Here is a 25,798-nt window from a genome sequence, read left to right as displayed (position 1 = left end):
AAGTAACGTAATGAGTAAATCTACCCCGTGCTGCGCGCAGACCAACTAATCGATAATGAGATTAGTTGACAACGATTTTCATAATAGATTATTATCGATTTTATCGATAGTTGTTGCAGCTCTACTATATATACATAGTACAAGTAACTAACACCACTGTATTCTCTTTCGCTCTCTCACTCATACACAGACATTATAGAAACTGTCTGGATGTCTTTACAAGTTGACAGCTTATAATTTCTTATTCCCCGAGTACCAAGGACAATGAAGTTTACTACTACTGTTGTTGTTATTATTATTATTATTATTATTATTATTATTATTATTCATTGAGGGAATAATAGGTTTCACACACCAGCAGCTCCAGAAAGAAATGTGGAAGTTAGTTAAAACAGTGACGGGATCAGTGAATAAGTGAGTTGAACTTGAGAATCAAATCGGCTCAATTTGTGAATGAATCTTTCAGACTGGTTTTATCAACGGGATTTTCCAATTCATTAAATTAACTGACTCCAACAAATGATTCACTCACAAATCGGACATTATCATTACAGATTACATCATTGACTCAATCGGGACAGTTAAAGCAGATTTATATGATTACATTAAATTTAGATTGTTTCCTCACAGAAAGCTGTCACAAGGCTTCGGAAAGCTTGAATATATACAACACTGTTAGACATTATGGTATTTTTGCTGTAACTTATTGGCAGCACTATTGCCAGTAAGTTACTCTAACTGCTACTTAGAGTAGCTTACCTGTAAATGTGGTTTACAGTATGATGTAAACTTACTGCAACCTTTTTTTATAGTATATTACAGTAATTTTACTGTAACTTATTTTACATGATTTATTTGACAATCTTTATTTTGAATATCTTACATGAATGCTATTGAATTTAATAAATTCGAAATAAGTGACTTGAGTCCGTGTATATCAGTATATGTTTTTATTTACTGTCACTATCAATTACATCCATTTTATTTATTTATTTATCGTGATACAACATTACAAAAAAATAGAGAACTGAAATCAAAGCAGAGATTATGAAAATATGGCCCCAAAAAATGCATGAACAAAATATCCCAGTTAGTCTTTGCTGGCCTCCATACTGGTAAACCGCTGACTGTCATGTTATGCAGTGGCCTATCCCACATGAGACTATAAAACAATCACAAGATAACAAATGGATGCCAAGTAGACAGAAATGTAAGCAGTTGTTTTATTGTTCAAATAATAAATTGTTATGCATTACAAGATGTTAATCACTGGGGAGAGATGGAGCTTAGCCTGCCTTTTATCTAGCTGTTAGTACAGAACAGAGTTGCCAACTTAGCCACTTTTCAGATCCCGTTAGTAACTTCTTTTTTTTTTTTTGTTGCAAAACTAGCACCTAACGACAAATCTATCGACTTTTTGGACAAACCTTAGCAACTTACCAAATGTTGCCAGTACTGTCCTGCAAGCATGAGGCCTTGCTTTCCTGCTGCACTCACACCTCTCCGCATCTCCTCTGTTCAGTGAGTGGCTGAGAGCCGGAGCAGTACATCCTGGTGATTGCACAGCAGTTGACATAGACGTGATTGTAAAAAGAAGCAAGCACAGGTGTCCCACTGATTGATTTAACAATGTCATGGCTAACGAGATGCGCCCTTCGTCCCAATTTACATCATTCTTATGCGAATGTTTGTAGAATGCAAGACGAATGGCATGCAACATGTTTTATGTAAAATAGTACACATTATTACAGCCTAGTTCTCTTGTTCAAAATAGTTATAGTGTTCAGAAACATTTTTGATCATTCATGTTCCATACCTGTCTGTTATATAGTTTGATCAAAATCATAAGTTATGAAAAGTAATTAAAAAAAAGTACAAAAACACAATAAAAAAAAGTGTGTGTGTGTATATATATATATATATATATTACACGCACATAGATTAAAAAAAAAAATTTAATATGTGTTTTTATTTTGGCTTAATTACAAAAGGTTGAGAAGTTCGGATCTACTTGAAAAGGCAGTCAGTTAATTATGACAATTTAATGTGTTTTATATGAAAGCGGCAGTTTTTGAGGAAAACGAACAGTTCCCTCAGGCTGCCCTGTTAGTAATAGCCTATAATTTGATTTAATTGTTTACTTTCTTTATATATTTAGCTATATTTAATTGATATTGGTAGTGGGTTACATTTAAAAATGTCACTTATAAAAGAGATTTGTTTAAAATGTGTTAAGTAAAAAGTATTTACCTCAGGAAAACTTGCAGCTGGTGATCCACTCAGCAGGTGCGACCGTTATGTGCACGCTGGACACAAACCTCAATTTATATGCCCTCTGCCAGGCTGCTGAGCACAGTGTTATCTGGAAGTAAATGTTAGAGTGGAAGTTTTATACGATGCTAGGCTAACTATGCTAACAGGCTGAGCACAAAGCAGAGCACCAGGAGTCATATAATCATCATATAGTCATCGCACTGTAATGCGATGTTGATCTCCCTTAAAGTTTACCTTGATTGTTCTATGTTTACAGTTTTACATTGCACACACTTTGTAATATTTTGTTTATTAAGTTCAAGAGTTTTTTTTTTTAACACTTGTTTATTTAATCTTCATATGAGATATAAGAGAAGATATGTGTTTAAATTCTATTTTGTCTTTGACTGTTAAAACTAAAATTTTGTTGTTTGCCTTAATAAAGTGGGTAAATAAAAAATACAGTGGTTAAATTCAAACCTTTTTTTTCTACTGGCCTTTTAAAAAAGATTCAAATTTATCAATAATTATCGATATCGAATGATATGAAACATTATGTCGTGATACATTTTTTAGCTGTACCGCATAGCCCTAGTAAGGCTAATGATACCTAGTTAGACCAAACAAACATATACATGCACATCAAATTCCATTTAAGGTGTATATTCAGGTTGCAGCCATATTCTGAATATGATGTTTATATATGTACAGGCACCGGAATATTCCTGAGCTTTCATTCCAAAATACCTAGCCCACAGCTGTTAGCACCCACAATTCCTTGGGCACCGAGCATGCGAATTTGCTGTTTACATGCAACACATTATTTACAATATAATAATTAACACATTATACATGTATTGTAAAGAATACAATATTGTCAAATTCCGATTATTACTGGAATATTGATGTGCATGTAACACAATAATAACCCCCCCCCCCAGATATCCCTGATTGCATTAGTCACAATACTTTATTTCAAGCTATTTTTTCTGTTGGTTTGCTTTTTTTAAGTTGTTGCCTTGACTTATAAAACAGTTACTTTTTCCCTCTTCCACTCTGTGTTTGGCAGAAAGAAGACCTGGAAATTGTTTGTGAGCGGTTTACAACAAGCAAGCTTCAGACTTTTGAGGATCTTGCATCTATTTCAACGTATGGTTTCAGAGGAGAGGTATGATGATATCAGGGGTTTATATTAGTGTTGGCATCTGACTAGTTTTGCATTTATGTGTTACAGTGAAAGAATCTGATTAGTAAAACTTAACATTTACAGGAAGTTTAAATACAGTGAAGTTCCAAAGCAGTTGTCAAATGACTTGTCTATTTTTTTGTGTTATGTTTTTTTTGTTGTTGTTGTTCTTTCTTTCTGTTTTGTTAAGAGAGAATTTTTTTTGTTACATTGAAAGAAGCTAATTAAGGCTTTCATTTTTATGGCAGGCACTTGCCAGCATAAGTCATGTGGCCCATGTTACAATTACCACAAAAACAGCCGATGGAAAATGTGCCTATCGGTGAGTGCAACTTCATGTGTAGTACATTTTATTTTATTAATTTTCCTAGGGCAGATACATTATTTTAAACCTGGGGTCTGTCTTATGATACAAGATTAGTTGGTTATCTTTGAACTTAGTTTTGTCTGACCTTGTATTTTCAGTCTCACAGAGGTGATCTTTTAACTAGGCATTACCATAGTGACCTGTGCTGCATGTGGGGCAAGCTCATAGTATGTCAACAGTTAGATCGATGAGCTATCAGCTATTAACTTCTCAGTACACTTCGTAATGAATAGACTACACAAAATGACAATGATTTGTTTGTGTCACCATTAATGATGGCGATCAAACAATGCAGGCTGCAGATTGTGCTCTGTGAAAATGTCAAAAAGAGGTATTACAGCATTTGTCTACAACAAGGAAAAGTTTATTTTTTTCTGTAATTTAATTCACATAGTGGAACTTCCATATATTCTAGGTTCATCACACATAAAGTGAAATATTTCAAGCCTTTTTTTGTTTGTTTTAATCCTGATGATTACGGTTTACAGCTCATGTAAATGAGATACTGGAAAAATCCAGTATCTCAAAAAATATCAGAATAAAGAATTTATAATACAGCAATGTCGACCTGTGAAGAGCTCTAATCAGCTAATTAACTCAAAAAACATTTTTACTAAAAACCCTATTGCTCAGTGGTCCAAAGTCCTCTTTTCAGATTAAAGTAAATTTTTAATTTCATTTGGAAATCAAGGTCCCAGAGTCTGGAGGAAGAGTGGGGAGGCACAGAATCCAAGTTACTTGATGTCCAGTGTGAAGTTTTCAGTGAGATTTGGGGTGCCATGTCATCTGCTGGTGTTTGTCCACATTTTCTCAAGTCGAGAGTCAATGCAGCTGTCTACCAGGAGATTTTAGACCACTTCGTGCTCCTATCTGCTGATAAGCTTTATGGAGAGGCTTTTCCAGCAGGGCTTGGCACCTGCCCACAGTGCCAAAACTTCTATTAATTGGTTTGCTGACCACGGTATTACTGTGCTTGATTGGCCTGCCTACTCACTTGACCTGAACCCCATAGAGAACCTATGAGAGACACCAGACACAACAATACAGACGAGCTGAAGGCCGCTATCAAAGCAACCTGGGCTTCCCCATAACACCTCAGCAGTGCCACAGGCTGATTGCCTCTATGCCACACCACATTGATGCAGTAATTCGTGCAAAAGGATCCCTGAGCAAGTATTGAGTGCATAAATTAACATACTTTTCAGAGGGTCGATTATTTTCTATATTATAAATTCTTTCTCATATTTTGAGATACTGGATTTTTGATTTCCATTTCTATCAAGATTAAAACAGAAAAGGCTTGAAATATTTCACTTTATGTATAATGAATCTAGAATATATGAATGTTCAACTTTTTTAATGACCCACAAAAGTTCTGTAAACAAGGTTAACCTCTACCAAAGTGATGGAAAGGCCAAAGTGTGGAGAAAGAAAGTATCTGCTTATGATTTAAAACATACAAGCTCATCGGTCAAGCACGATTGAGGTACTGCCATGGCTTGGGCTTGTATGGCTGCTTCTAGAACAGGCTCAGTAATCTTTATTGAGGATGCAACTCATGATGATAGCAGCAGAATGATTCAGCAGTTTGCATAAACATTCTATCTGCCAATTTACAGTGAAATGCATCCAATATAATTTGGAGCAATTTCATCATGCACCCAGAACACACTGCCTACACAACAAAGGACTTCATCAGGGGGAAAAGTGGAAGGTTTTTGACTTGCTAAGTCAATCATCAGACCTTAATACAATTGAGCATTTATTTCACCTCCTGAAGAGTAGACTGAATGGAGAAATCCCCCAAAACAAATAACTGAAAGGAGCTGTGCAACAAACCTGGAAAAACCATCACAAAAAAAGAATGCAATAGTTTGGTGATGCCACCAGATTGTCGGTTTGATGCAGTTATTGCAAGCAAGGAATATGTGACCAAATATTAATTATTTACTTAGAACTATCTGTTCCTATACTTTTACTTACCTAAAAATTTGGTGGTTTTCCACCAACTGGTGCCATCTGTTTAACACCCCTTGATTAAAAATCTCAGGAAATAAAAGCTGGAATTGTGATTTATCATATGCATCCACTAGGCTTGCTGTGATAGTCAGTGTTACCGATTACATCATTTGCCCACCACGGCACCGCCATCACTGTCGTTTTGCTTTTTTATAGTAATAAAAATCATTTAGTTTAGTTAGAGAACAGACACTACAATTAACAACTGAATGCATCTGCTCAATTCAGCATTAGCTGAATGAGTCAGAGTTGCAGCACAGATCAGCAGGAGTCGGATTTCTTTTATCATGTGTCGAGAGTGAGGTGAGCTGAATGACAAGACGATGGCAGAAGATTTGGTGTAAAAGTGCCTATTTGGCAATATTTTGGATTTGTTTTTGTGTTTTTCATTAAGAATAATAATGAACCCACCATTGAAGCAATTAATGTGCACAGCCACACGGGCATTCATAAGTGATTTAAAAGCGAGGGGGGAAAGAGGGAAAAGCACATCGACACCCACCTCCCACAGTGATACCGGTATTACCAGTGTTGTCGTACGCCGATTAACTGGTGGGAAAATTTCCTCACCGTTACGTCCCCAATATTCACGTTTTGATCTCAAACCCAAATATCTTCATTGTATAGCAGAAAACAATGAGATGAATGAATGTTTAGTTTCATAGTTACCTTGCCTGTTTTGAAAACCCCAAAACAAGCGCAATATTCAAAATTTGTCCATATCCTATACACTGTTTTTTGTCGGCAATATTATACAGAGTGCATTTGAAAAGTAAGCCATGCCAGGTTTCATGCAATTTGCTATTCACTGCAAACCTCATGCTTTTATGTGCACAAGGCATGGTTATCTGTATCTAGAGTGAAAGAATAAGTTGTTAACTAGAGTCATTAGTCAACCAAAGTTGCATTTGTTGAGTTGAAACTTGTCAGGCTCCATTACATTCATGCAGGTTAGAAAGGCAAACCCCTGCAAATACAAAATGAGAAATTTGTTTACCTTTAACCCTTCTTTCCCCAAGTAGCCAAAAAATGGCATTTTTGACTGTTTTGGGGGTACCTGTGTTCAGCATTGATATGTTTTGTGATAAAAAATTATAATTTTTTTTTTTTTACTTTTAGCAAAAATGTTATATCTTCACAGCAAATGTTGATCTCAACCCCATTCCTGGTCTCAAAGATGCCCCAAGAACTTCCATGAACACCCAAAATATGAGGAAGTTCTCCCTAACCTCTAAAATTGTGTGTAAGGTTATCCAAACACGGGTAAAAATCTCTCCAAATAGCACCAAACCTCTCTAAATGGCACAAAGCTTATAAAAATGGCACACTTCTAGAAATGGCAAATATATATATATATATATATATATATATATATATATATATATATATATATATATATATATATATATATATATATATATATATATATATATATAATTTTTTTTTTTTAAAGGCACCAAAAAAACTCTCCAAATGGGACCAAATGTTTCCAAATGGCACAAAACCTCTCTAAATGACATAAAACTAAATGACAATAATCTAAATGGCACAAAGCTTGTAAAAATGGCACAAAGCCTTTATAAATTGCAGACTTCTAGAAATAGCAAACATTATTTTTTAAAAAGGCACAAAATAACCTCTCCAAATGGCACCAAACGTATGCAAATGGTACAAAGCCTTTAAAAATTGCAGACTTCTAGAATTAGCAAACATTTCTAAAAAAAAAAAAAAAAAAAAAAAAAAAAAAAAACAAGGCACAAAATAACCTCTTCAAATGGCACAATATGAAAACAAATGGCAGTAGCATGAAGTCTGTTACACAGTGTGTAATTTCACACACACAAAAAAGTCTGAAACATACTCGTAAAATATAATGTTTATTAAAAATAGCACCAGAGCCCAATTAGCCAGCACTGTCACATAATATTCAAGTTACATATAGGCATGCAGAAGGTGCCTTTTCCACCTCCTTTGACATGTATGTGGGGTTGGATGGTAGGAGGCAAAAAAAACTATTTAAATAAGCAGAAAAAGTGTCAAATTGGAACTAGAAATGGAGAACATGAAGTACAAAACATTTTGAACAAGTACAAAAGACTGTTTGAAAATCGTTCTGAACAGTTGAGCTCACAGAGCTTGGCTGTCCTTGAGATCATGCCACTCAGTGGAACAAAGACAGTCCGGTATAATTCAGAGAGGGACATCACAAGACCGGCACTTCTAAATTGTTTTGCTGTACTTCTTCCTTTGAAGGCAGAGTACACAGTGTCTCCTCCCAGCTGAGGCTTTGTCTTTCTTAGCAGAGGCAAAGGCATCCACAACATTCAACAACATTCACAGGCATCCACAACATTCACAACATTCAGGCAAAGGCAACATTCAAACGATGTTTGAAAATCGTTCTGAACAGTTGAGCTCACAGAGCTTGGCTGTCCTTGAGATCATGCCACTCAGTGGAACAAAGACAGTCCGGTATAATTCAGAGAGGGACATCACAAGACCGGCACTTCTAAATTGTTTTGCTGTACTTCTTCCTTTGAAGGCAGAGTACACAGTGTCTCCTCCCAGCTGAGGCTTTGTCTTTCTTAGCAGAGGCAAAGGCATCCACGATGGTTACTAGGTAGCATGGCCTGCTTTCTGCCACCTGAAACATTTTGCCAACAGCTGCAGCCTCCACTGGCTCAGGGGCTCCATCCAAACTTGTGGCTTCAGCACTCCCAAAATCCACAAGCTGCTCGTACAGGACCTCTCTAAATTTCTTCTGCGTAAGAGGTTTCTGCTGTCTATCTTGCATTTGCTCTTTATGAATAATATAACTATTTTCCACAGCTGTGTCAATAAAATGCAGAAACAGTTTCCTGTACCACTTCATTGTCTTTTTTTTGACACAGTAAAGTGTTTGAGAGCATCAGAGAGGTCAACTCCCCCATGTACTTATTATACACCAGGTCCATAACAGTATCGTAGCTCAGGCCCTTTCCAGAATGGGACTGACCTCTTCCCTGGTAGATGCTGAAATTCGAGGTGTAGCCATTCCTCGAATCGGCCAGGACAAACAATTTTAAACCCCACTTTGTGAGTTTTACCTTCATGTATTGTTTCAGGCCAATAGAAGGCTTTGTGGCTACCATCCTTTCATCAATGGCCAGGTTCTGTTGAGGCTGGTAATATGCCCTGCATGCCACTAAGAACTGCTCCATTAGGGAAAGAGACAATCGTGTCCAGTGGAGCCTTTCAGCCGGTCATTATGCTAGTCATCTTTGACATTGCTCATATGCAGGTTCCAGAATATTGCTTCAAATCTGCAGCCTGACATAACCGAGGTGGGGAATGGGAAATTGTGGAGCCTATCCTTTCTCCATAAATCTCCAACTCTTGTTGGCCTAATTAAACCACCATAAATAACTAGGCCCAGGAATTTGTGCATTTCCAGGCTAGTTATTGGACTCCATGGTGTCTTCATGCCTTTCTGTTGCTTGTACTCTGCATACAGTTTTGTGTTGTTGCAGAGACTCTTGATTGCAGCTTTATGAAAAAATAACTGGAACAGCTCAAGAGGGGTATGTGGCTGATGCCCATCAAGCTGTGCCCCAGGAGTGCGGGAAGGAGAAAAGGGATGTTGTATGGGAGGCACATAAGCTTCGTCAGTATTGTGCCACCTGTCCTGTTCCAGTTGTGTTGCAAGTGCAGGTGCACTAGCTCACTTAATGGTAGAAATGGGTGATCTGTAAGTGCTGCCTCTTCTCTGTCTTCTGACAGGTCTAGCTGGGGGAGGGGTAGTTGTTGCTATGGAAAGCTCCAGGTGAGTGCTGGGGGAGAAGGCCTCAGAAGAAGTGTGTGGAGGATCAGGAGCATTTTCTTCTTTGCTGATTTGTCTGTCCGCGCTGACTGCCAGCATATAGACAGCACAAGACCAATAAGTGGCGTGTAAGATGGCGAGCGCCGACGATTACGCATTGCTATAACTGTCTTTGAATGATCAATCTTAGCAAGTGAGGTGGTGCTTGAAAGCTAGAAGTGTCTACAATTGGTACATGTGGGTGACAATCAAGTTACAGTGCCCGATTAAAATTTAGGAGGTGGGTTGTTCAGCATAGCCAAAGCAGATTAGTTTTTTTAGAATGTGTCTCCGTTCAGTTTATGGCTAATTACTAAATCCCAGAGGCGTCGGATACCAAAACACTTAATGCATTTTGAAGAGGACATTTTTGACTAAATGAGGAACTTTGCATTTGTTTTCTTCAATAAAGCTGATAGACTATATACCAATGGAAAAATGCATGATTTATAAAACTGCGCGCAAACTTGATTTTCATCTATGTAGGTAATGTAAGGTAGTAAACATTTATACAAATCCAATCTTGGGTTTAAATGTTATAATTTTATTGTGGCAGTTGTATATGGTGTTTTACTATCAAAAAAGCTTTAGTCGTGCTCTCTGATTTATCTCTGTCTCAATGTTTTCGTGGAGAGGTGTGAATTGTTTGCCCAGCAGGGGGCTCAAACTCCACCATTTTTCCATCCACCTGCTCACCAGCAATTAAGCACACAGTCATGAAACTGGACAGACAGAAAGCCACCAGTGTCCTGACTAATCTTATACCAGAACTGCAGCGATAAAATAATTCATTTGTTTATCCTAATTGAAAATGTCCGATAAGTCGTTTTCATGCCAAGTGTCCTGGTTAATATGACCAGTCACGTTAAACAAAAACAGTAGAATATTTTCATTCTCATGCCTCAAGTATAATGATGCAATATAAATGAATACAACAGAAATTGTTTAATTTTGTGAACTGAATGATCTGTACATTAGCACATTTTAATGTGATGGTATGGAACCTATATCATCCTAGTCACTTGATTTAATGTCTGCTATAAAATATTAACACAAGTCATGAAATTCTCATTGCTTTTTTTATGCACAGAGCAAGCTACTGTGATGGAAAACTGAAAGCCCCAGCAAAACCTTGTGCTGGAAACCAAGGGACATTGATCTCAGTAAGTCACTACATTTCTTCCAGTAATGATAAATGAGATGCATTTTGACACTATTTTGACTGAATTAGTTTTATGTGGGAATAGGGTTCGTACAAGGAACTTGATGTACAGGAATTTGGCTTTTTGAAATAGAAGTATTGGAAAACCTTGAAAATAGCCATTTTTAAATCTAGTTGTGCTTAAAAAGTGCTTGAATTATAAAAAGTAAATAAATACGTAATCACGAAATAACTATTGTGTTTATTTTTGATGGAACACATACAATCTGTTCACTTAAAATATGACGCCAACTGTAGCTCCTCCCGCTCCTCTCCTCCCGCTCCTCTCCTCCTGCTCCTCTCCTCCTGCTATTCACTAACTCATTTTGACTGACAGCACCAGTACACTTTTCAGACCCCTTTAGCGACACAATTTATGTGTATAGTGACTGTCAGATGATGTCATGGTCTTAAAAAAATCAGGAATTTAGCAGTACAGAGCAACTGCTTGGAAATGGCTTGGAAGTGATTGCTGGTTAACATGTATTCTTAATGGGCCGTGTTTCATTCACTATTTCATACCCGTTCCATTCTCTGACAACAGAAACAGAAAAATATGTAAATTAGGACCGCTTTATTGGGAATTCAGCTGTATCAAAATACAGTATGTGAGCACAGAAAGTAGGAGAGAAGTAAACATGTAAAGAGCTGTTACTAGGCAGAATGCAAATACGAAATAATGAATATGCTATTTAGCGCATGACATCATCTAGCGACATTTTAGCAACTTTCCAAAGTTCTTGGCAACAGTGCTCCTGTCACTCGCCTGGAGTACAGGGTGTCCCAATATTCTCCATACATAGGGGAAATTAACACTTTTTGCAAAATGTAGCTTTATTTAAAAATGTCTTCTACATCAGTGGTTTTCAAAGTGGGGGCCGCCCGGGGGGCCTCAACAATTTTGTGTGAAAAATAAATTCTCACTCTCAGACAACCCCACACACACAGTCAATTCCTAATGCAATGTAAAGATGTGAGATGTAATTATTAATATAAAAAGGGGTATATATTCAGAAGTCTGTATTTTTTGTGTTTTAAAGACATCTTGCAAAAGGGGGGCCTCGGTCAAATGTTAATCCCATTTGGGGGGGGGGGGGCTTGCCCTGGAAAAGTTTGGGAACCCCTGTTCTACATGATTTCCATTTCTTTGTAAACACATGGAGTTGTCGTTCCCAGTTTGGCAACAGTGTTTTGTGTGATGTGCTTGACATGTTTGTTAAAGTCCATCGCAACCGTTTCCAGATTCAACCATGAGAATGATTTCAATACATGCTTCTATATTTTGAAAGGTTATCTGAAAAAAAAATTAACCAGGTATGAAAAATTCTGGTAGACATTTTGCTAAAAATAAATTCATTTCCGATCTGTATGGAGACTTTTGGGACACCCTAAATACTAAATACAAATTTAGCATGGCTGCAAAAAGCACCATATTAAATATTATTTGTTTTATTATTATTTATAATAATAACAAGAAGAATAAAAATGGTAACTGTTGATGGTGGTGGTGTGTATTTATTTATTTTATTGTTTTTTTAATTTTGGAATTTAAATGGAAGAAATAAAGAATATTTTTTGAAAGACATCTCTTGTATAGTCCTTGAAAACAAAAAACAAAGTGCTTGAAAAGTCCTTGAAAGTCCTGGAATTTCATTCTGAAGCATCTGTACGAACCCTGTGGGAATCTTTGGGATTTTAGTCCTAGATCAAGTACAAATATGGGTGAAAACTGTCTTTGTACTAATGATATTTACATTTACAGTATTTAGCAGATGCCCTTAACCAGAGCAACTTACAGAAATGCTTTGTAGTCTATCAAAAGCATGTTTTCGGTGCTAGTTCACTAGTTGACTGGTTCAAGCACTAAGAGGAATGCAAGACAAGGATGTTTTTAAATAATAGATTAGCAAAACACTTAATTCAAGTGCTTTGTAAAGACTGTATTTAGTTTTTGACAGCCAGTGACACAGCTGTATTGGGGGGGTTAGATCATTCCACCACCTGGGTGCCAGAATAAAGAAGATGCATATCTTCTTTGTACTTTTTGTACTTTGAGAGATGTTGGGTCCAGTCGAGCAGAGTGGGGTGTGATAATTGCTTTTAGCTAGGTGGGCAGTGTTCTGTTTTTGGCTTTGAAGGCACGCATCAATGTTTTAAGTCTAATGTGAGCAGCTACAAGAAGCCAGAGAATGGAGCGCAACGCAATGGGGTTGATCTGGGAGAATGTTGTGAGGCTGAAAACAAGCTGTGCACCTGCATTTTTGAATCACTTGTGGGGGTCAGATGGCACATAGTTGCAGACCTGCCACGAGCAAGTTGCAGTAGTGCAGTCCTTAAATGACCAGGGACTAACAAGCAACTGAGAGGTCTCTGTGCCTAGAACTGGCCGGATCTGTCTGATGTTGAGATGGAGAGATTTATATGACCAAGTCAGATTAGCCATGTGAGGTGTAGGGAACTTCGCCAACAGTGGGTGGAGCACAGACACACAGGAGGCTGTTTTAGTGTTGCCTGTGGAGAATCTTTATTCAAGACCGTTTATGAAGGGGGGTGTACGTGCACGTGTGTGTGTGTGTGTGTGCGCGGTGAGGGTCTCTGTCATCTGCGGGGTTACCGGAGTAGCGCTGGGGTTTTCCCGAGTGACGGGGGCTCCATTCGGCTGTCAAGCAATGCCGCGGTTGCAGCCAGGGGGTGTAGTCTTCGCTCATGTTGGCTGATCCAGTGTCATGAAACTGCTGACAGCTGCTGCTTTAAATACAGACTGGTTGTGATCTTGGAGGTCATTATGGATAAGATTCAAGAATTTTGGAACAAAAAGAGTGAAGTTACACTGGCTGTTATCAAGAATGAGTTTTGGGCATAAGCCCTGAAGTCTTTTGTACATGACCAGATGTTATGGAGTCTGTAATGATGGAAGAGATGAATGATCCAGTGGGCAGGAAGTGGGATTGCTCGACAAGATAATCTGCAAGGATCTCTTCTGAAGAAAGAGGGGAAAATATGTTCATGAAAGAAGAGGGGAAGACTGAATGTGTAGTGTAGAGAAGTAGAGGTAGGTTACTAATCGTTTCATTAAAGAATATGGCAGTGTCATCAGCTGTCAGGGAGGAGGTGGAGGGTTGAGAAGTGTGGGGAAAAAATGTTTTGGAGGTGCAGATGCCTCCAGCTTTCTCTTGTAGAAGGATGTTTTGTCAGTTCTCACATCTGATGAGAAGTCTGACAGAAGAGAATAGTTTGAGAGGAAATCAGTACAAAGTTGTGATTTCTTCCACTTTCTCTCAGTTGCACTTAATTTCTCCAGTTTCTGCATAACACCTCCAACAGCAAAGAAGCCGTGTGAAGATTTCCTTAGTTGGAAGGTAGAGGGCAGAGGAGGTCAATGGATGAAGAAAGTGTTATGCAAATTTTAGAAAACATAGAATCCTGTTTGAATAGTACTTTTAGAGCTGCATAGAAGTAGCCTCATTGTTTTTATATGATGAGAGATTTAAAAGAGGTAGTGTCCCCCCCCCCACATTAAGACAAAGCAAAAGACATTTCACAACGTTTAATGTTATGGTAGTTTAAATAAGGCTTTGGTTTTGTAAATCCTCTAGGGTCACCGTGCTTTGCATTTAAATGTACTTTAATAATGTGATCAGCTATGATTTTTATTCTGTTTATTTGCAGGATGTCTGTTCACTATAAGTATATGAACAATAATTTGTACTGTGCATAGGTAGAAGACCTGTTCTATAATGTACAAACCCGAAGGAAAGCCCTCAAAAGCCCCAGTGATGAATATTCCAGGATTGTGGAAGTAGTGAGTAGGTCTGTCCATTTTGATGTATTATATCAAAAATTGGTTCAACAAAATGTTATATAAAATCTATCTGTAAACTTTATAATTTAATTCCTCACAGATATGCCATTCACAATTCTGGGAAAAGCTTTACTGTCAAAAAGGTAACAAAAGAGAACAAAAAAACAAACACACGTCCTTTTGTTGAGACTATTCATTGTTGTATATTTAAATTATTGAGTAGTAAAAAAAAGTCTCTTGTATTGTTTCAGCAAGGAGAGATGGTGGCTGATGTGAAGACTTTTGCCAGTGCCTCAGTTTTGGACAACATTCGTGTGTTGTTTGGAGTAGCACTAAGCAGGTATTAAAATAGTAAAAGCAATTTAATTATTTATCCTATGGTCTTTTTATTATCATGTTTGCTCATGTCTGAATGCTGGCACTGACAGTGAAAATGGCATTGTTTAAACCAAATGGTTATGACCAAATTACTAATCTCTGCTTGGTATAGTATGATGCATATTTTAGACAATCATGCCGTTTTATGTAAAATAATTTGTTATATTTAGAGCCCTCCACATTTTCACACAAATTAAGATGTTTGGATAAAAAGAAACAATGTGGTTCTTTCTTCTTGAAATTGGCTCCAGAATAGCTGCTGACATCTGAGTTGACTCTGAGCTTGTGCAGTTTACGAAAAGCAACTGCAGCTCCTGACCCAAACAAGTTTGACACAAAATTCTAATGGTATGCATTGTACCAAGCAAGGTGACTGTTGAGCTGTGCAGTCCTGTGTTACATTGATCACGCCTATTGATACGCCTTTTCCTCCATGCAGGGTGGAGCTAATTTCCAGGAGTGGAAGAAAATAGAAAAAAATGGAATCTTTCAAATCACCAAAACACACAAGAATAATGTGATGATATCTTGAAAATTTAAATGAAAAGTGGAATTGAAAGTCTAGAAACACATTTACATGTACTTAAAACACATCACATACCAGTTTAGTGATGTACTCTGAGGAAACGCATTTGTTAGATTTGTAAAAGTCAAACTTGAACCCTGCTATTGTAAATTAACATAAATTGGGAAAGGAAATGCTGATCTCTTTTAAAGGCTTATGTCATGTTATTTACAGGGAGATGATGGAAGTGGGGTGTGAGGATCAGAAGCTTGCTTTCAAACTGAAGGGTTATATCTCAAATGCTAACTACTCAGTCAAGAAGTGTATTCTCATCCTGTTCATCAACCGTGTGTATTTTGTGCACTCTATTCATGATAGTTTATGATGCCTTATTTATTAACATTCTTACTAGACTAAATAGCAGTAGAGATTTGATCACTCTGACTGTGAGTTCTTTTCCAGATCGTTTAGTGGAATCCTGTGCCTTGAAGAAAGCAATTGAGACTGTCTATACAGCATATCTTCCCAAAAACACACATCCTTTTCTCTATCTCAGGTATTTATTTAATCAGCTGTTGATTATAAACAATCAGGTGATTGCTGAATTCAATACTCTAAAACAGCTACAGAGGTGATTGCTTTAATATTTAAAAGCTAGAGAATATTGTACTTAAGCTAATAATTTTATAAAACAGTTCCCAACCACACAATCTGATTGAATTGCGTTGAAAAGTGTTCTTTCTCTGCTTATGTCTTTTGTGTCGTCTGACAAATTCACTTTCTGCTGACAACGGGTTGCTAAGTAACATCAGTAGACGTATTAATCCAAGCTTCTAATCAATGCTCAACAAAATATTATAAGATAACATACAGCTTGTATCCTTTAGCATATTTTGGTTAGATTCAGAAGATGAGTTTAATAATGACGATGCAACATTTAGTTATGACCACACAATCACACTTGGTTTAATTTTTTAAATTTAATTTAATTAAAATTTTTTCCTGCTGATAACGGGTTGGTAAGGAACAGCAATGGTCACATTATGCATTACTCCAAGCTTTTTCGAATCGTTAACCATACCTTAAACCATTATACAAATAGATGTATTAGTGGTTAGGCTGCAGAGCTGGGTAATAAAAGCTTAAAGGCTACGCACTAGTTTACTGGCTCTGCAAGTAAACTTTTTAAAAGTAAAAGTTTTACCCATCTACAATGACAATGTTGTTTCTCTGTTGCATAGCAACAAGCCAGTTGTGATGGACATATTAAAATTTAGATATTTAAAATAGTTATTTGAAATGTTCATTGTTTCTTTGCTTTACTTTTTCCTTACTTTTTAAACTGTCATATTAAATCAATAAAACAGTCAAGGTTGTGTGGCATTGCAAATATTGTGGTAAAATACTCCCTCATGCATTCTGTTGCTTAAATCTGCTAATGCAGCCTTTGTGTCTTTTTTACCCATTATTAATCTATTAATAATGACCAAATATTTTTGGTCTCTGGGCCAAAAACCTGCTAGATTCTTCATAGCTTTCTCTTATGATTACAATGATGCTTGGAAGTTTGAAAACTTTTTAGAATTTTCCATATTTTTGCATAAATATGACCTAAAACAATACAGAACAGCATCAACTCTGGGATGTTGGTGGGTTTCCACACATGAATGCTTCCTTCAGGTCCTTCCACAATATTTCTATGGGATTAAGGTTAGGACTTTGACTTGGCCATTCTAAAACAATAACTTTATTTTTCTTAACCATTCTTCTTAACCATATCAGGCCCAAACCATCATACTACCACAACCCTATTTCACAGATGGGATAAGGTTCTTTTGCTGGAATGCGGTATTTTTCCTTCTCCAAATATAACACTTCTCATTTAAACCAAAAAGATCTATTTTGCTCTCATCAGTCTACAGAACATTTTTCCAATACCCTTCTGGCTTGTGTATGTGATCTTTAGCAAACTGAAGATGGGCAGCAATGTTCTTTTTTGCAGAGCAGTGGCTTTCTCCTTGCAACCCTGCCATGCACACCATTTGATCTTCAGTGTTCTCCTGATGGTGGATTCATGAACATTATTATTAGCCAATGTGAGAGAGGCCTTTAGTTGCTTAGAAGTAACCCTGGGTTCCTTTGTGACCTTGCAGACTTATTACACATCTTGATTTTCCTCCATTTGTACACAGTCTGCCTGACTGTGGATTGGTGGAGTCCAAACTATTTAGAGATGGTTTTGTAACCTTTTCCAGCATGATGAGCATCAACAATTCCTTTTTTCTGAGGTCCTCAGCAGTCTCCTTTGTTTGTGCCATGATACATTTCCACAAACAAGTGTTGTGAAGATCAGACTTAAATTGATCCCTGTTCTTTAAAAATGGGTGCTCACTCACACCTGAAGGTCATCCCATTAATTGAAAACCCCAGACTCTATAATTTAACCTTCAAATTAACTGCTAATCCTAGAGTTCACATACATTTTCCACTCACTGATATGTAACATTGGATCATTTTCCTCAATAAATAAATGACCAAGTATAATATCTTTCTCGTTTGTTTAATTGGGATCTCTGTGTACTTTTAGGACTTCTGTCCAAACTTTGTGTGAAAATCTGATTAGGTTTTACGTCATATTTAAGTTGTAAAAGGTTCACAAATTTTCAAGCACCACTATATAATGATTACATTTAATGATTACAAGTTCCGAATCAGTATTTCAGTCAGTCTATATCATTTAGTAAGTTTGACATAGCAAAGCTGATATATGGATAATTTAGTTTTATTATACTTGATTTTTTTATCTTAATAAACAAAAGATGGGTTTTCCTTCTTTTGATTATTATCCTTTAAATGTATACATATTTTATTCAAAATGTTCAGTTAAATGAATGGATCTTTTCAATGCTGAAAAAATTGCCATTTAGCTGACTTTAGATAATCACCCGTATCAAATTTGAGTAATATAGGAAGGCAATCATAATTACAATATGTACACATGATAAAATAGCCCATTAGTTGTTTTCTTTTTTTGATGTTATTCCTTAGTTTGGAAATTGCACCTCATAATGTTGATGTGAATGTCCATCCCACCAAGCATGAAGTGCACTTCCTCCATGAAGATTGCATCATTGGAAGCATTCAGAAACATATTGAGAGTAAACTACTTGGCTCCAATTCCTCCCGCACTTATTTTACACAGGTATACAAAAAGATCTGTAACTGAATATTCCTGTATTGTACACTTTGGGATGAGCTTAATAATGCATCATATTCCTTTGTCTTCTCAATAGACTTTACTTCCTGGGCTGTCAGTATCTGTCAGTGATGTGAAAACCTCAAGCAGTTCAACAGCTGACCACAGTGAGCATGTCTATGCCAATCAAATGGTGCGAACTGACAGCAAGGCCCAAAAACTAGATGCTTTTCTACAGCCAGCAAATAACCTTTCTTCAGTTCCCTGCCTTATAGCAAGTCCTCCAAAACTTGTCCCAGCTACTGCTGATTTCGAAGCAGATATTAATGATGGTCCTGAGGAGTTGCTGGTCAATGCCACACATGACATGCAGATTAACAGTGCACATGTCCAGTCAGAGGCTCCCCTAAGGTGAGGATGAAGGTTGTGCTGGTAAGTCGAGACTTTATATATATATATATATATATATATATATATATATATATATATATATATATATATATATATATATATATATATATATATATATATATATATATATATATATATATATATATATATCAATTTATTTAATGTTGTACTTTTGTAAATGAGCAGATGCTGCCTCATATGAAATATAAACATATCTTTCTTCAGGATGAAAGTGTGCTAAAAAAAAAAAGAGAGAGAGGCTGTTGATACCTTTTAGGGATGCACCTGAGAATCGATTCATTTGAAGCAATTAAGCCATATTGATTGACTTAACAAAAGAGCATACAAATGAACTTGTCCTCACACATGCCACCATCATGCTTCTTCTGTTGAGCATACAGTAACCTAGCATTAACTGTGCCAGTATTGGATTAGTGCTATGTATCAGCCTGTACAGACCAGTTGTCATCACCCACCATCGTAGCCAGATGTTTCAAGAGGTTGGTCCTCATGCATCTAAAATCCTGTCTGACCTCAAAAAAACCCTTACTAGTTCGCCTAATGTCCTAACAGGTCAAAAGAGGACATAATCACCACTGCACTCCACTCTGCCCTGACCAACCTGGATAACAGCAGTTCCTATGTGAGGAGACTATTTATCGATTTCAGTTCAGCAACCCCGTCACTCCAGCCAAGTTGATGAATAAGCTCACACACAAGTACCTCCCTCTGCAACTAGATAATGGACTTTCTCACAGACAGACCACATTCTGTGAAACTCTGCAGCATGTCTTTCTCCACCCTCACACTAAGCACTGGTGTTCCACAGGGATGTGTGCTCAACCCTGTCCTCTACTCCCTGTACACCCACCCCTGTGTTCCTGCAAATAAATTCGGTCGTTAAGAATAGTTTTTATCAATTACGGATTATTTCTAAACTTTCCAAGATTTGGAGAACTTTTTTCATGCTTTCATCACATTGTGTATAGATTATTGTAATTCATTGCACTTGGGTCTTCCTCAGTCATCTCTTGCTTGTCTCCAGATGGTTCAGAATGCAGCTGCAAGGCTGTTGACCAAGGCAAAGAAATATGATTGTGTCACCCAAATCTTAGCATCTCTACATTGGCTCCTGGTCCATTTTAGTATCCAGTTTAAGATTCTGTTGTTTGTCTTTCAAACGCTTAGTGATCAAGCTCCATCTTATCTCAAAGGTCTTCTTGCACCTCATTCATCTAGCAGATTTTCAAGATCTTCTGATAGGTTTCTTTTGTATGTCCCTCGATCCTGTTTAAAAACTAAGGGGGATAGAGCTTTTTCAATTGCTGATGCTCGTTTATGGAATCAATTGCAATCAAGGAAAACAACCAAGGAGATTGCTGAAATCGCTGGAATTGGGATAAGAACTGTCCAATGCATTATTAAAACCTGGAAGGAGAGTGGTGAACTGTGAAGGAAGAAATGTGATTGGAAAAATGAATGGAGATCTTTAAAAGGCTTGGTGACGTCACATCGTAAAATCATGGCTATGTTTAATAGTGAAAGTAAGAGCATTTCCACGTGCACAATGCGACAAGAATTGACAGGATTGGGACTAAACAGCTGTGTGTCTATAATCCATATGAAGCTAATCAGATAAAAATGACTTCAATTTGCTAGGGAGCATAAAGATTGGACTGTGGAGTAATGGAAAAAAGGTCATGTGCTCTGATGAGTCCAGATTTACACTATTCCAACGCGATGGGGGCATCAGATTAAGAAGGGAAACGCATAAAGCAATGCACCCATCATGCATAGTGCCTACTGTATAAGCTTCTGGAGGCAGTGTTATGATCTAGTTGCACAAAGTTGTTGAAACAATGCCACTATGAATGCACGCTGTAATCAAAGATAAAGTTGGTGCAACGATATAGTGTGTGACTTTTTTTTTTTTTTGGCCAGGCAGTGTGTATTGCACAGAAATTATACATATTATTTTGCACAAGGGCTACTTACACTATTTTGCAATGAACTATTCATACTATTTGCACAAGGATAATTTATTACTACTGCACTTTCTGCATGACTGCTGTCCATAATTTGCACCTTACTTCTACTCTAAATACTTTATTAAAATTGTCATTTATTGACATTTGCATTTCTGGTCATAAGCTAGCTGCATTTCATTGTCTCTGTATGTGTACACTGCACGTTGACAAAGTTGAATCTCATCTCATCACTCCTATATAAAATTGTTGGACATCCCATTCCAAAACCATGGGCATTAATATTGAGTTTATGGGTATTTGTGCCCATTCAGTCAAAAGAGCATTTGTGAGGTCAGGCACTAATGATGGACAAGGTGTTCAGTACAGATGAGGTCAGGGCTCTCTGCAAGCCACTGGGGTTCCTCCAAACCAAACTCGTCAAACCATGTTTTTATGGACCTTGATTTTTGTATACGGGTCAGTCATGATGAAACAGGAAAGGGCCATCCCCAAATTGCTGTCACAAAGCTGGAAGCGAAGGGACATAACCAGCCCCTCCAGGATTTTGCAAAAATTTGTGCAGAATCAAGGAAACTCATTATACTCAATATTCACAAGAGCTTGCAATTATTCAAAATTGCAGCAGATTTTCCATGGAAGAGGTGACGTTATCACAACAGTTCAGCCAAAGCCCCTTTGATTCATGTGTTTTGAACATGAGTACAGCTAAAAGGTTAAACATTATACTAACAAATACCACTGCGAAAGACTGCAAAACTATTAAGTAATTTTCCGCAAAAAAAGCACAAAAATCTCAAAAAGCAAATTGCACCATAAATTTTGGAAGGAAAAAAAAAAAAAGCCACAGCAAAAACAAACATTTTTCAATCACAAAAAAACAAAACAAAAAAAACTGCGAAATCCTGTATGGACTGATTAACATTACCCTTCACCGGAATTAAGGGGCCTAGCTGAAATCCTGAAAAACAGCCCCAGACCATTATTACACCCAAGTAGAAATGAATGAATGAATGAATGCATTGTGAATAGTGAACTTGGGCTTCTGTGCAGTTTCTCAGCCATGTAAACTCCTTTCATGAACATCCTGTTGCACAGTTCTTGTGCTGATGTTGCTTCCAGAGGCAGTTTGGAGCTCTGTAATTAGTGTTGCAACAGAGGATAAGTCTTTTTTTTACACACTTCAGCACTTTGTAATGTGACTTTGCATAGCCTACTGCTTTGTATTACATGGCCTACTGCTGAGCTATTGTTGCTTCCATTTCACAATAACAGTTAACATTTCACAGTATCGGTTGACCAGAGCAGTTACAGCAGGGCAGAAATTTCACTAACTGACTTGTGGTAAAGGTGGCATCATATGACTGGGTTAAAGCTAAAGTCACAGAGATCATGTGTACCCCAATCTGATGTTTGATGTGAACGTTAACTAAAGTTCTTGACTTGAATCTGCATGATTTTTTTGCATTGTTCTGCTGCCACATAGTACATGGACTTGAGAGAATATCACTGTTTCTTCAGTTACTCTTTTCAATGCTAAACAACAGCTCTCTCTATGTACAGATAACATTTTGAGCTACCTTAATGCCTCAAGTTATTTAATGATTTTGGTTGTGTAAGTGGACATAAAATTAACTGCACAATATCCATTCTGTTGCCCTTGTCAGAATCAGGTAAACTAACCTAACACCTAACAAACTCACACCCTCTGTAATTCCTGTGAGCAATAATCTTGCATATCTAGGAATTCAGATTTATCCCCCACTTCAATCTGTTATTAAGAATAACTATGCAGCAATAACCAGCAAAATTGGTCAGTACTTACAGAGACGGGGTGCTCAACAACTTTCTTTGCATGGCAGAATTTCTATAGTTCAAGCAAGAGGAAAAGAAAGTGAGACTTTCTTTGTTTTTCAGTTATTCCACTCCCCACAATACAATTTTTAAAAATAAAGAATTAGACTCTAGAATTTATAGTTCTATAGCTGTTCTTTCATCTCTGCTCAAATGGTTAAAAAATGGACTCTCAAATATCGCAAAATTGCTTGCAGGAATTATTTTCAGGTATTCCTAAATAAAAAGGTTATGGCTTAAATTAAATTAAATCAAATAATAACAAACTCCTTTAATATCTGGCAGAATATATCAATGTTTATTGGCATCCCGGGCTTTGCTTGCTGAATGATGATTACTATCTGAACCTTCAATTAAACCAACACTTGGGACTCTATGCAGCTTTAACAGATAATTCTTAAAACCATTCTTAAAACTGTTTTGGGCCTACATATCCAGTGTAAAGTCCATGGCTTGTAGAATCAATGCCAAAATCCAGTGAAGCTATTCCGGCAGCTTGTGGTGGTCCAACACCTTTCACTTTATTTTGGTTTAGTTTTCCTTTAATTTGAAACCTGTCTGCACTTATTTGTCTGTGTAAATAAAACATACAAGGTCTTGTTTACAGACTTACTCCACCTAGGTATCTGTGGGAAACATTTGTATATCCTGAGTGATGAACAAATATCCTCTGTTTATTACTGTACTAGGAAACGGCCTCATGTTGATGAGGAAAAGGAGGATGTGACATTGGCCTGTACTCCCCAGCGACGGGTTATCAGACTAACTAGCGTGAAGGAGCTGCAAAATGAAATCACAGAGCAAGCTCATAAAGGTTAGATAGTAGAGCAACACATACTACATTCCAATTAGTTGTGACTAATTTGCTGTAATAAAATGTTGCTGGTTTTTGGAACAGTGTGTTTATAAATTAAGACCATTGCAGCATGTGCATTTTCAATACTATTGTCTCTTTTTGTACCAACAGGTTTGCAGGAAATACTATATAATCATTCATTTGTTGGATGTGTCAATCCCCAGTGGTCTCTAGTCCAACACCACACCAAACTGTACCTGTTAAACAACACCAAACTCAGGTTAGACACTGAATCCACATTTAATCACTCATTAAATCTGTTTGCATGGCAAAATATAAAAAATACTTTAAAAATATTACTAATTGTAAAGGCTTTCTTGGCTTCTGAGTGGCACAGCAGAAAAGCATTCACCCTATTGTCTGGAGGTTCCTATCCACTATGCCACAGCCATCTTTTTCTGGGAGCCAAGGAAGCAAAATTGTCTGTGCTCTTTGGGGAGTAGGGTAGTTAATCTCTCCCCTGTCAGTCATAGTGACATCAGCCAACATGTGAGATCATGTATGCAGAAGAGAGCAGATAGTGTTTTCCTTGTAGTCTTACAGTGTCCTTTGATGTTGTATGAGCAGTAAATGTGGTTGGCTGGCTTCTTCTGTCTCAGAGGAAGCATATGTTAGCCTTCAAACTCCCTGGTTGATAGCTGTAGTATGATGGGGAGATCTGGCTGGTGGTTGGGAGGGAATTGACAAGTGCCCAGATAATGGAGAACAGAACCCCCCCCCCGACAGCAAAGGACTTTCCGGTCTCAAGTTGAACACTGAAAGGATTAGCAGTTCTTCTAAACGAGTCCTGATAAAAGAGCCTCAAAATGAAAATCTTGAATGGCTAAAACAAATGTTATCCAAAAATTGTGTTATGTACAAACTTCATGTGAGCCATATTTATTAGGGTTTTTTTCCCTGCCAGTCAGGAGCTGTTTTACCAGATTTTGATCTGTGATTTTGGTAACTTCGGAGTTCTCTGGTTGTCGGTAAGTGCATGGACATTTTGCCTTTGTAAACTGAACTGTCTGTCAAAAGTTGACAAAGAAAATTTTTGGAAAACAATTGGGTTACTTCCTATAGTACACTGTGCTTCTGCCATTTCTCATTCTGCTTTTGCTCCTCAAACTCATTGTATGTGCAGTAGGGACACTGCTAATGCTTTCATAAAAATCATACAGAAATAAATATTGAACGTGTCAACATTTTTTTTTTTTCCCCCCACATTTTAATCCACTCAAGAAATCCACACATTAAGTCCATAAATTAAGTTATATATATATATATATATATATATATATATATATATATATATATATATATATATGTATATATTTATATATATTTATTTAAATATATATATATATTTATTTATATATATATATATATATATATATATATATATATATATATATATATATATATATATTTAAATAAATATATATATATATTTAAATAAATATGTATATATTTATATATATTTATTTAAATATATATATATATTTATTTATATATATATATATATATATATATATATATATATATATATATATATATATATATATATATATATATATATATATATATAATTTTTATATATATATATATATATATATATATATATATATATATATATATATAATTTTTATATATATATAATATAAAAAGGGGAATGACACAGGAAAAAAGTATTGAACACACTAACTGAAATTTATTTAATACTTGGTGGAGAAGCCTTTGTTTGTAATGACGGCTTCAAGCCGCTTCCTGTATGAAGAAATTCATTGGCCGCAGTATTCAGGTGTGATTTTGGCCCATTCTTCTAAACATATTGTCTTTAAATCTTGTTTAATTGGATTCAAGTCAGTGAATGAGTGGGCCATTCTAACACCTTGATTTCTTTTTTTTTTTTTTTGCTGAAACCAGTTGAGAGTTTCTTTTGCTGTATGCTTTGGATCATTGTCCTTC

General features: G+C 36.7%; 1 protein-coding gene across 4 annotated transcripts in view; it reads left to right on the top strand.

The window, feature by feature from the left end:
- Window positions 1-25,798, top strand: part of mlh1 (mutL homolog 1, colon cancer, nonpolyposis type 2 (E. coli)) — a 34,670-nt gene that overhangs the window by 4,189 nt on the left and 4,683 nt on the right. For 3 of the 4 annotated variants that reach the window (XM_053679553.1, XM_017463425.3, XM_053679554.1), the window contains exons 3-15: window positions 3,323-3,421; window positions 3,688-3,761; window positions 10,754-10,826; window positions 14,583-14,674; window positions 14,767-14,809; window positions 14,918-15,006; window positions 15,784-15,896; window positions 16,012-16,105; window positions 18,598-18,751; window positions 18,843-19,156; window positions 23,685-23,809; window positions 23,963-24,071; window positions 24,756-24,819. In XM_053679553.1, coding sequence (XP_053535528.1) covers window positions 3,323-3,421; window positions 3,688-3,761; window positions 10,754-10,826; window positions 14,583-14,674; window positions 14,767-14,809; window positions 14,918-15,006; window positions 15,784-15,896; window positions 16,012-16,105; window positions 18,598-18,751; window positions 18,843-19,156; window positions 23,685-23,809; window positions 23,963-24,071; window positions 24,756-24,819 — 1,443 coding nt within the window. Of the gene's footprint in view, window positions 1-3,322; window positions 3,422-3,687; window positions 3,762-10,753; window positions 10,827-14,582; window positions 14,675-14,766; window positions 14,810-14,917; window positions 15,007-15,783; window positions 15,897-16,011; window positions 16,106-18,597; window positions 18,752-18,842; window positions 19,157-23,684; window positions 23,810-23,962; window positions 24,072-24,755; window positions 24,820-25,756 lie in introns of all 4 variants that reach the window. The other variant, XM_053679555.1, reaches the window with a different exon arrangement.

Source organism: Ictalurus punctatus, chromosome 3 (genome assembly GCF_001660625.3).
Source record: "Ictalurus punctatus breed USDA103 chromosome 3, Coco_2.0, whole genome shotgun sequence".
Lineage (NCBI taxonomy): Eukaryota > Metazoa > Chordata > Actinopteri > Siluriformes > Ictaluridae > Ictalurus > Ictalurus punctatus.
The sequence above is the reverse complement of the archived record's forward strand: the minus strand, read 5'-3'. Positions and strand labels throughout refer to the sequence as shown.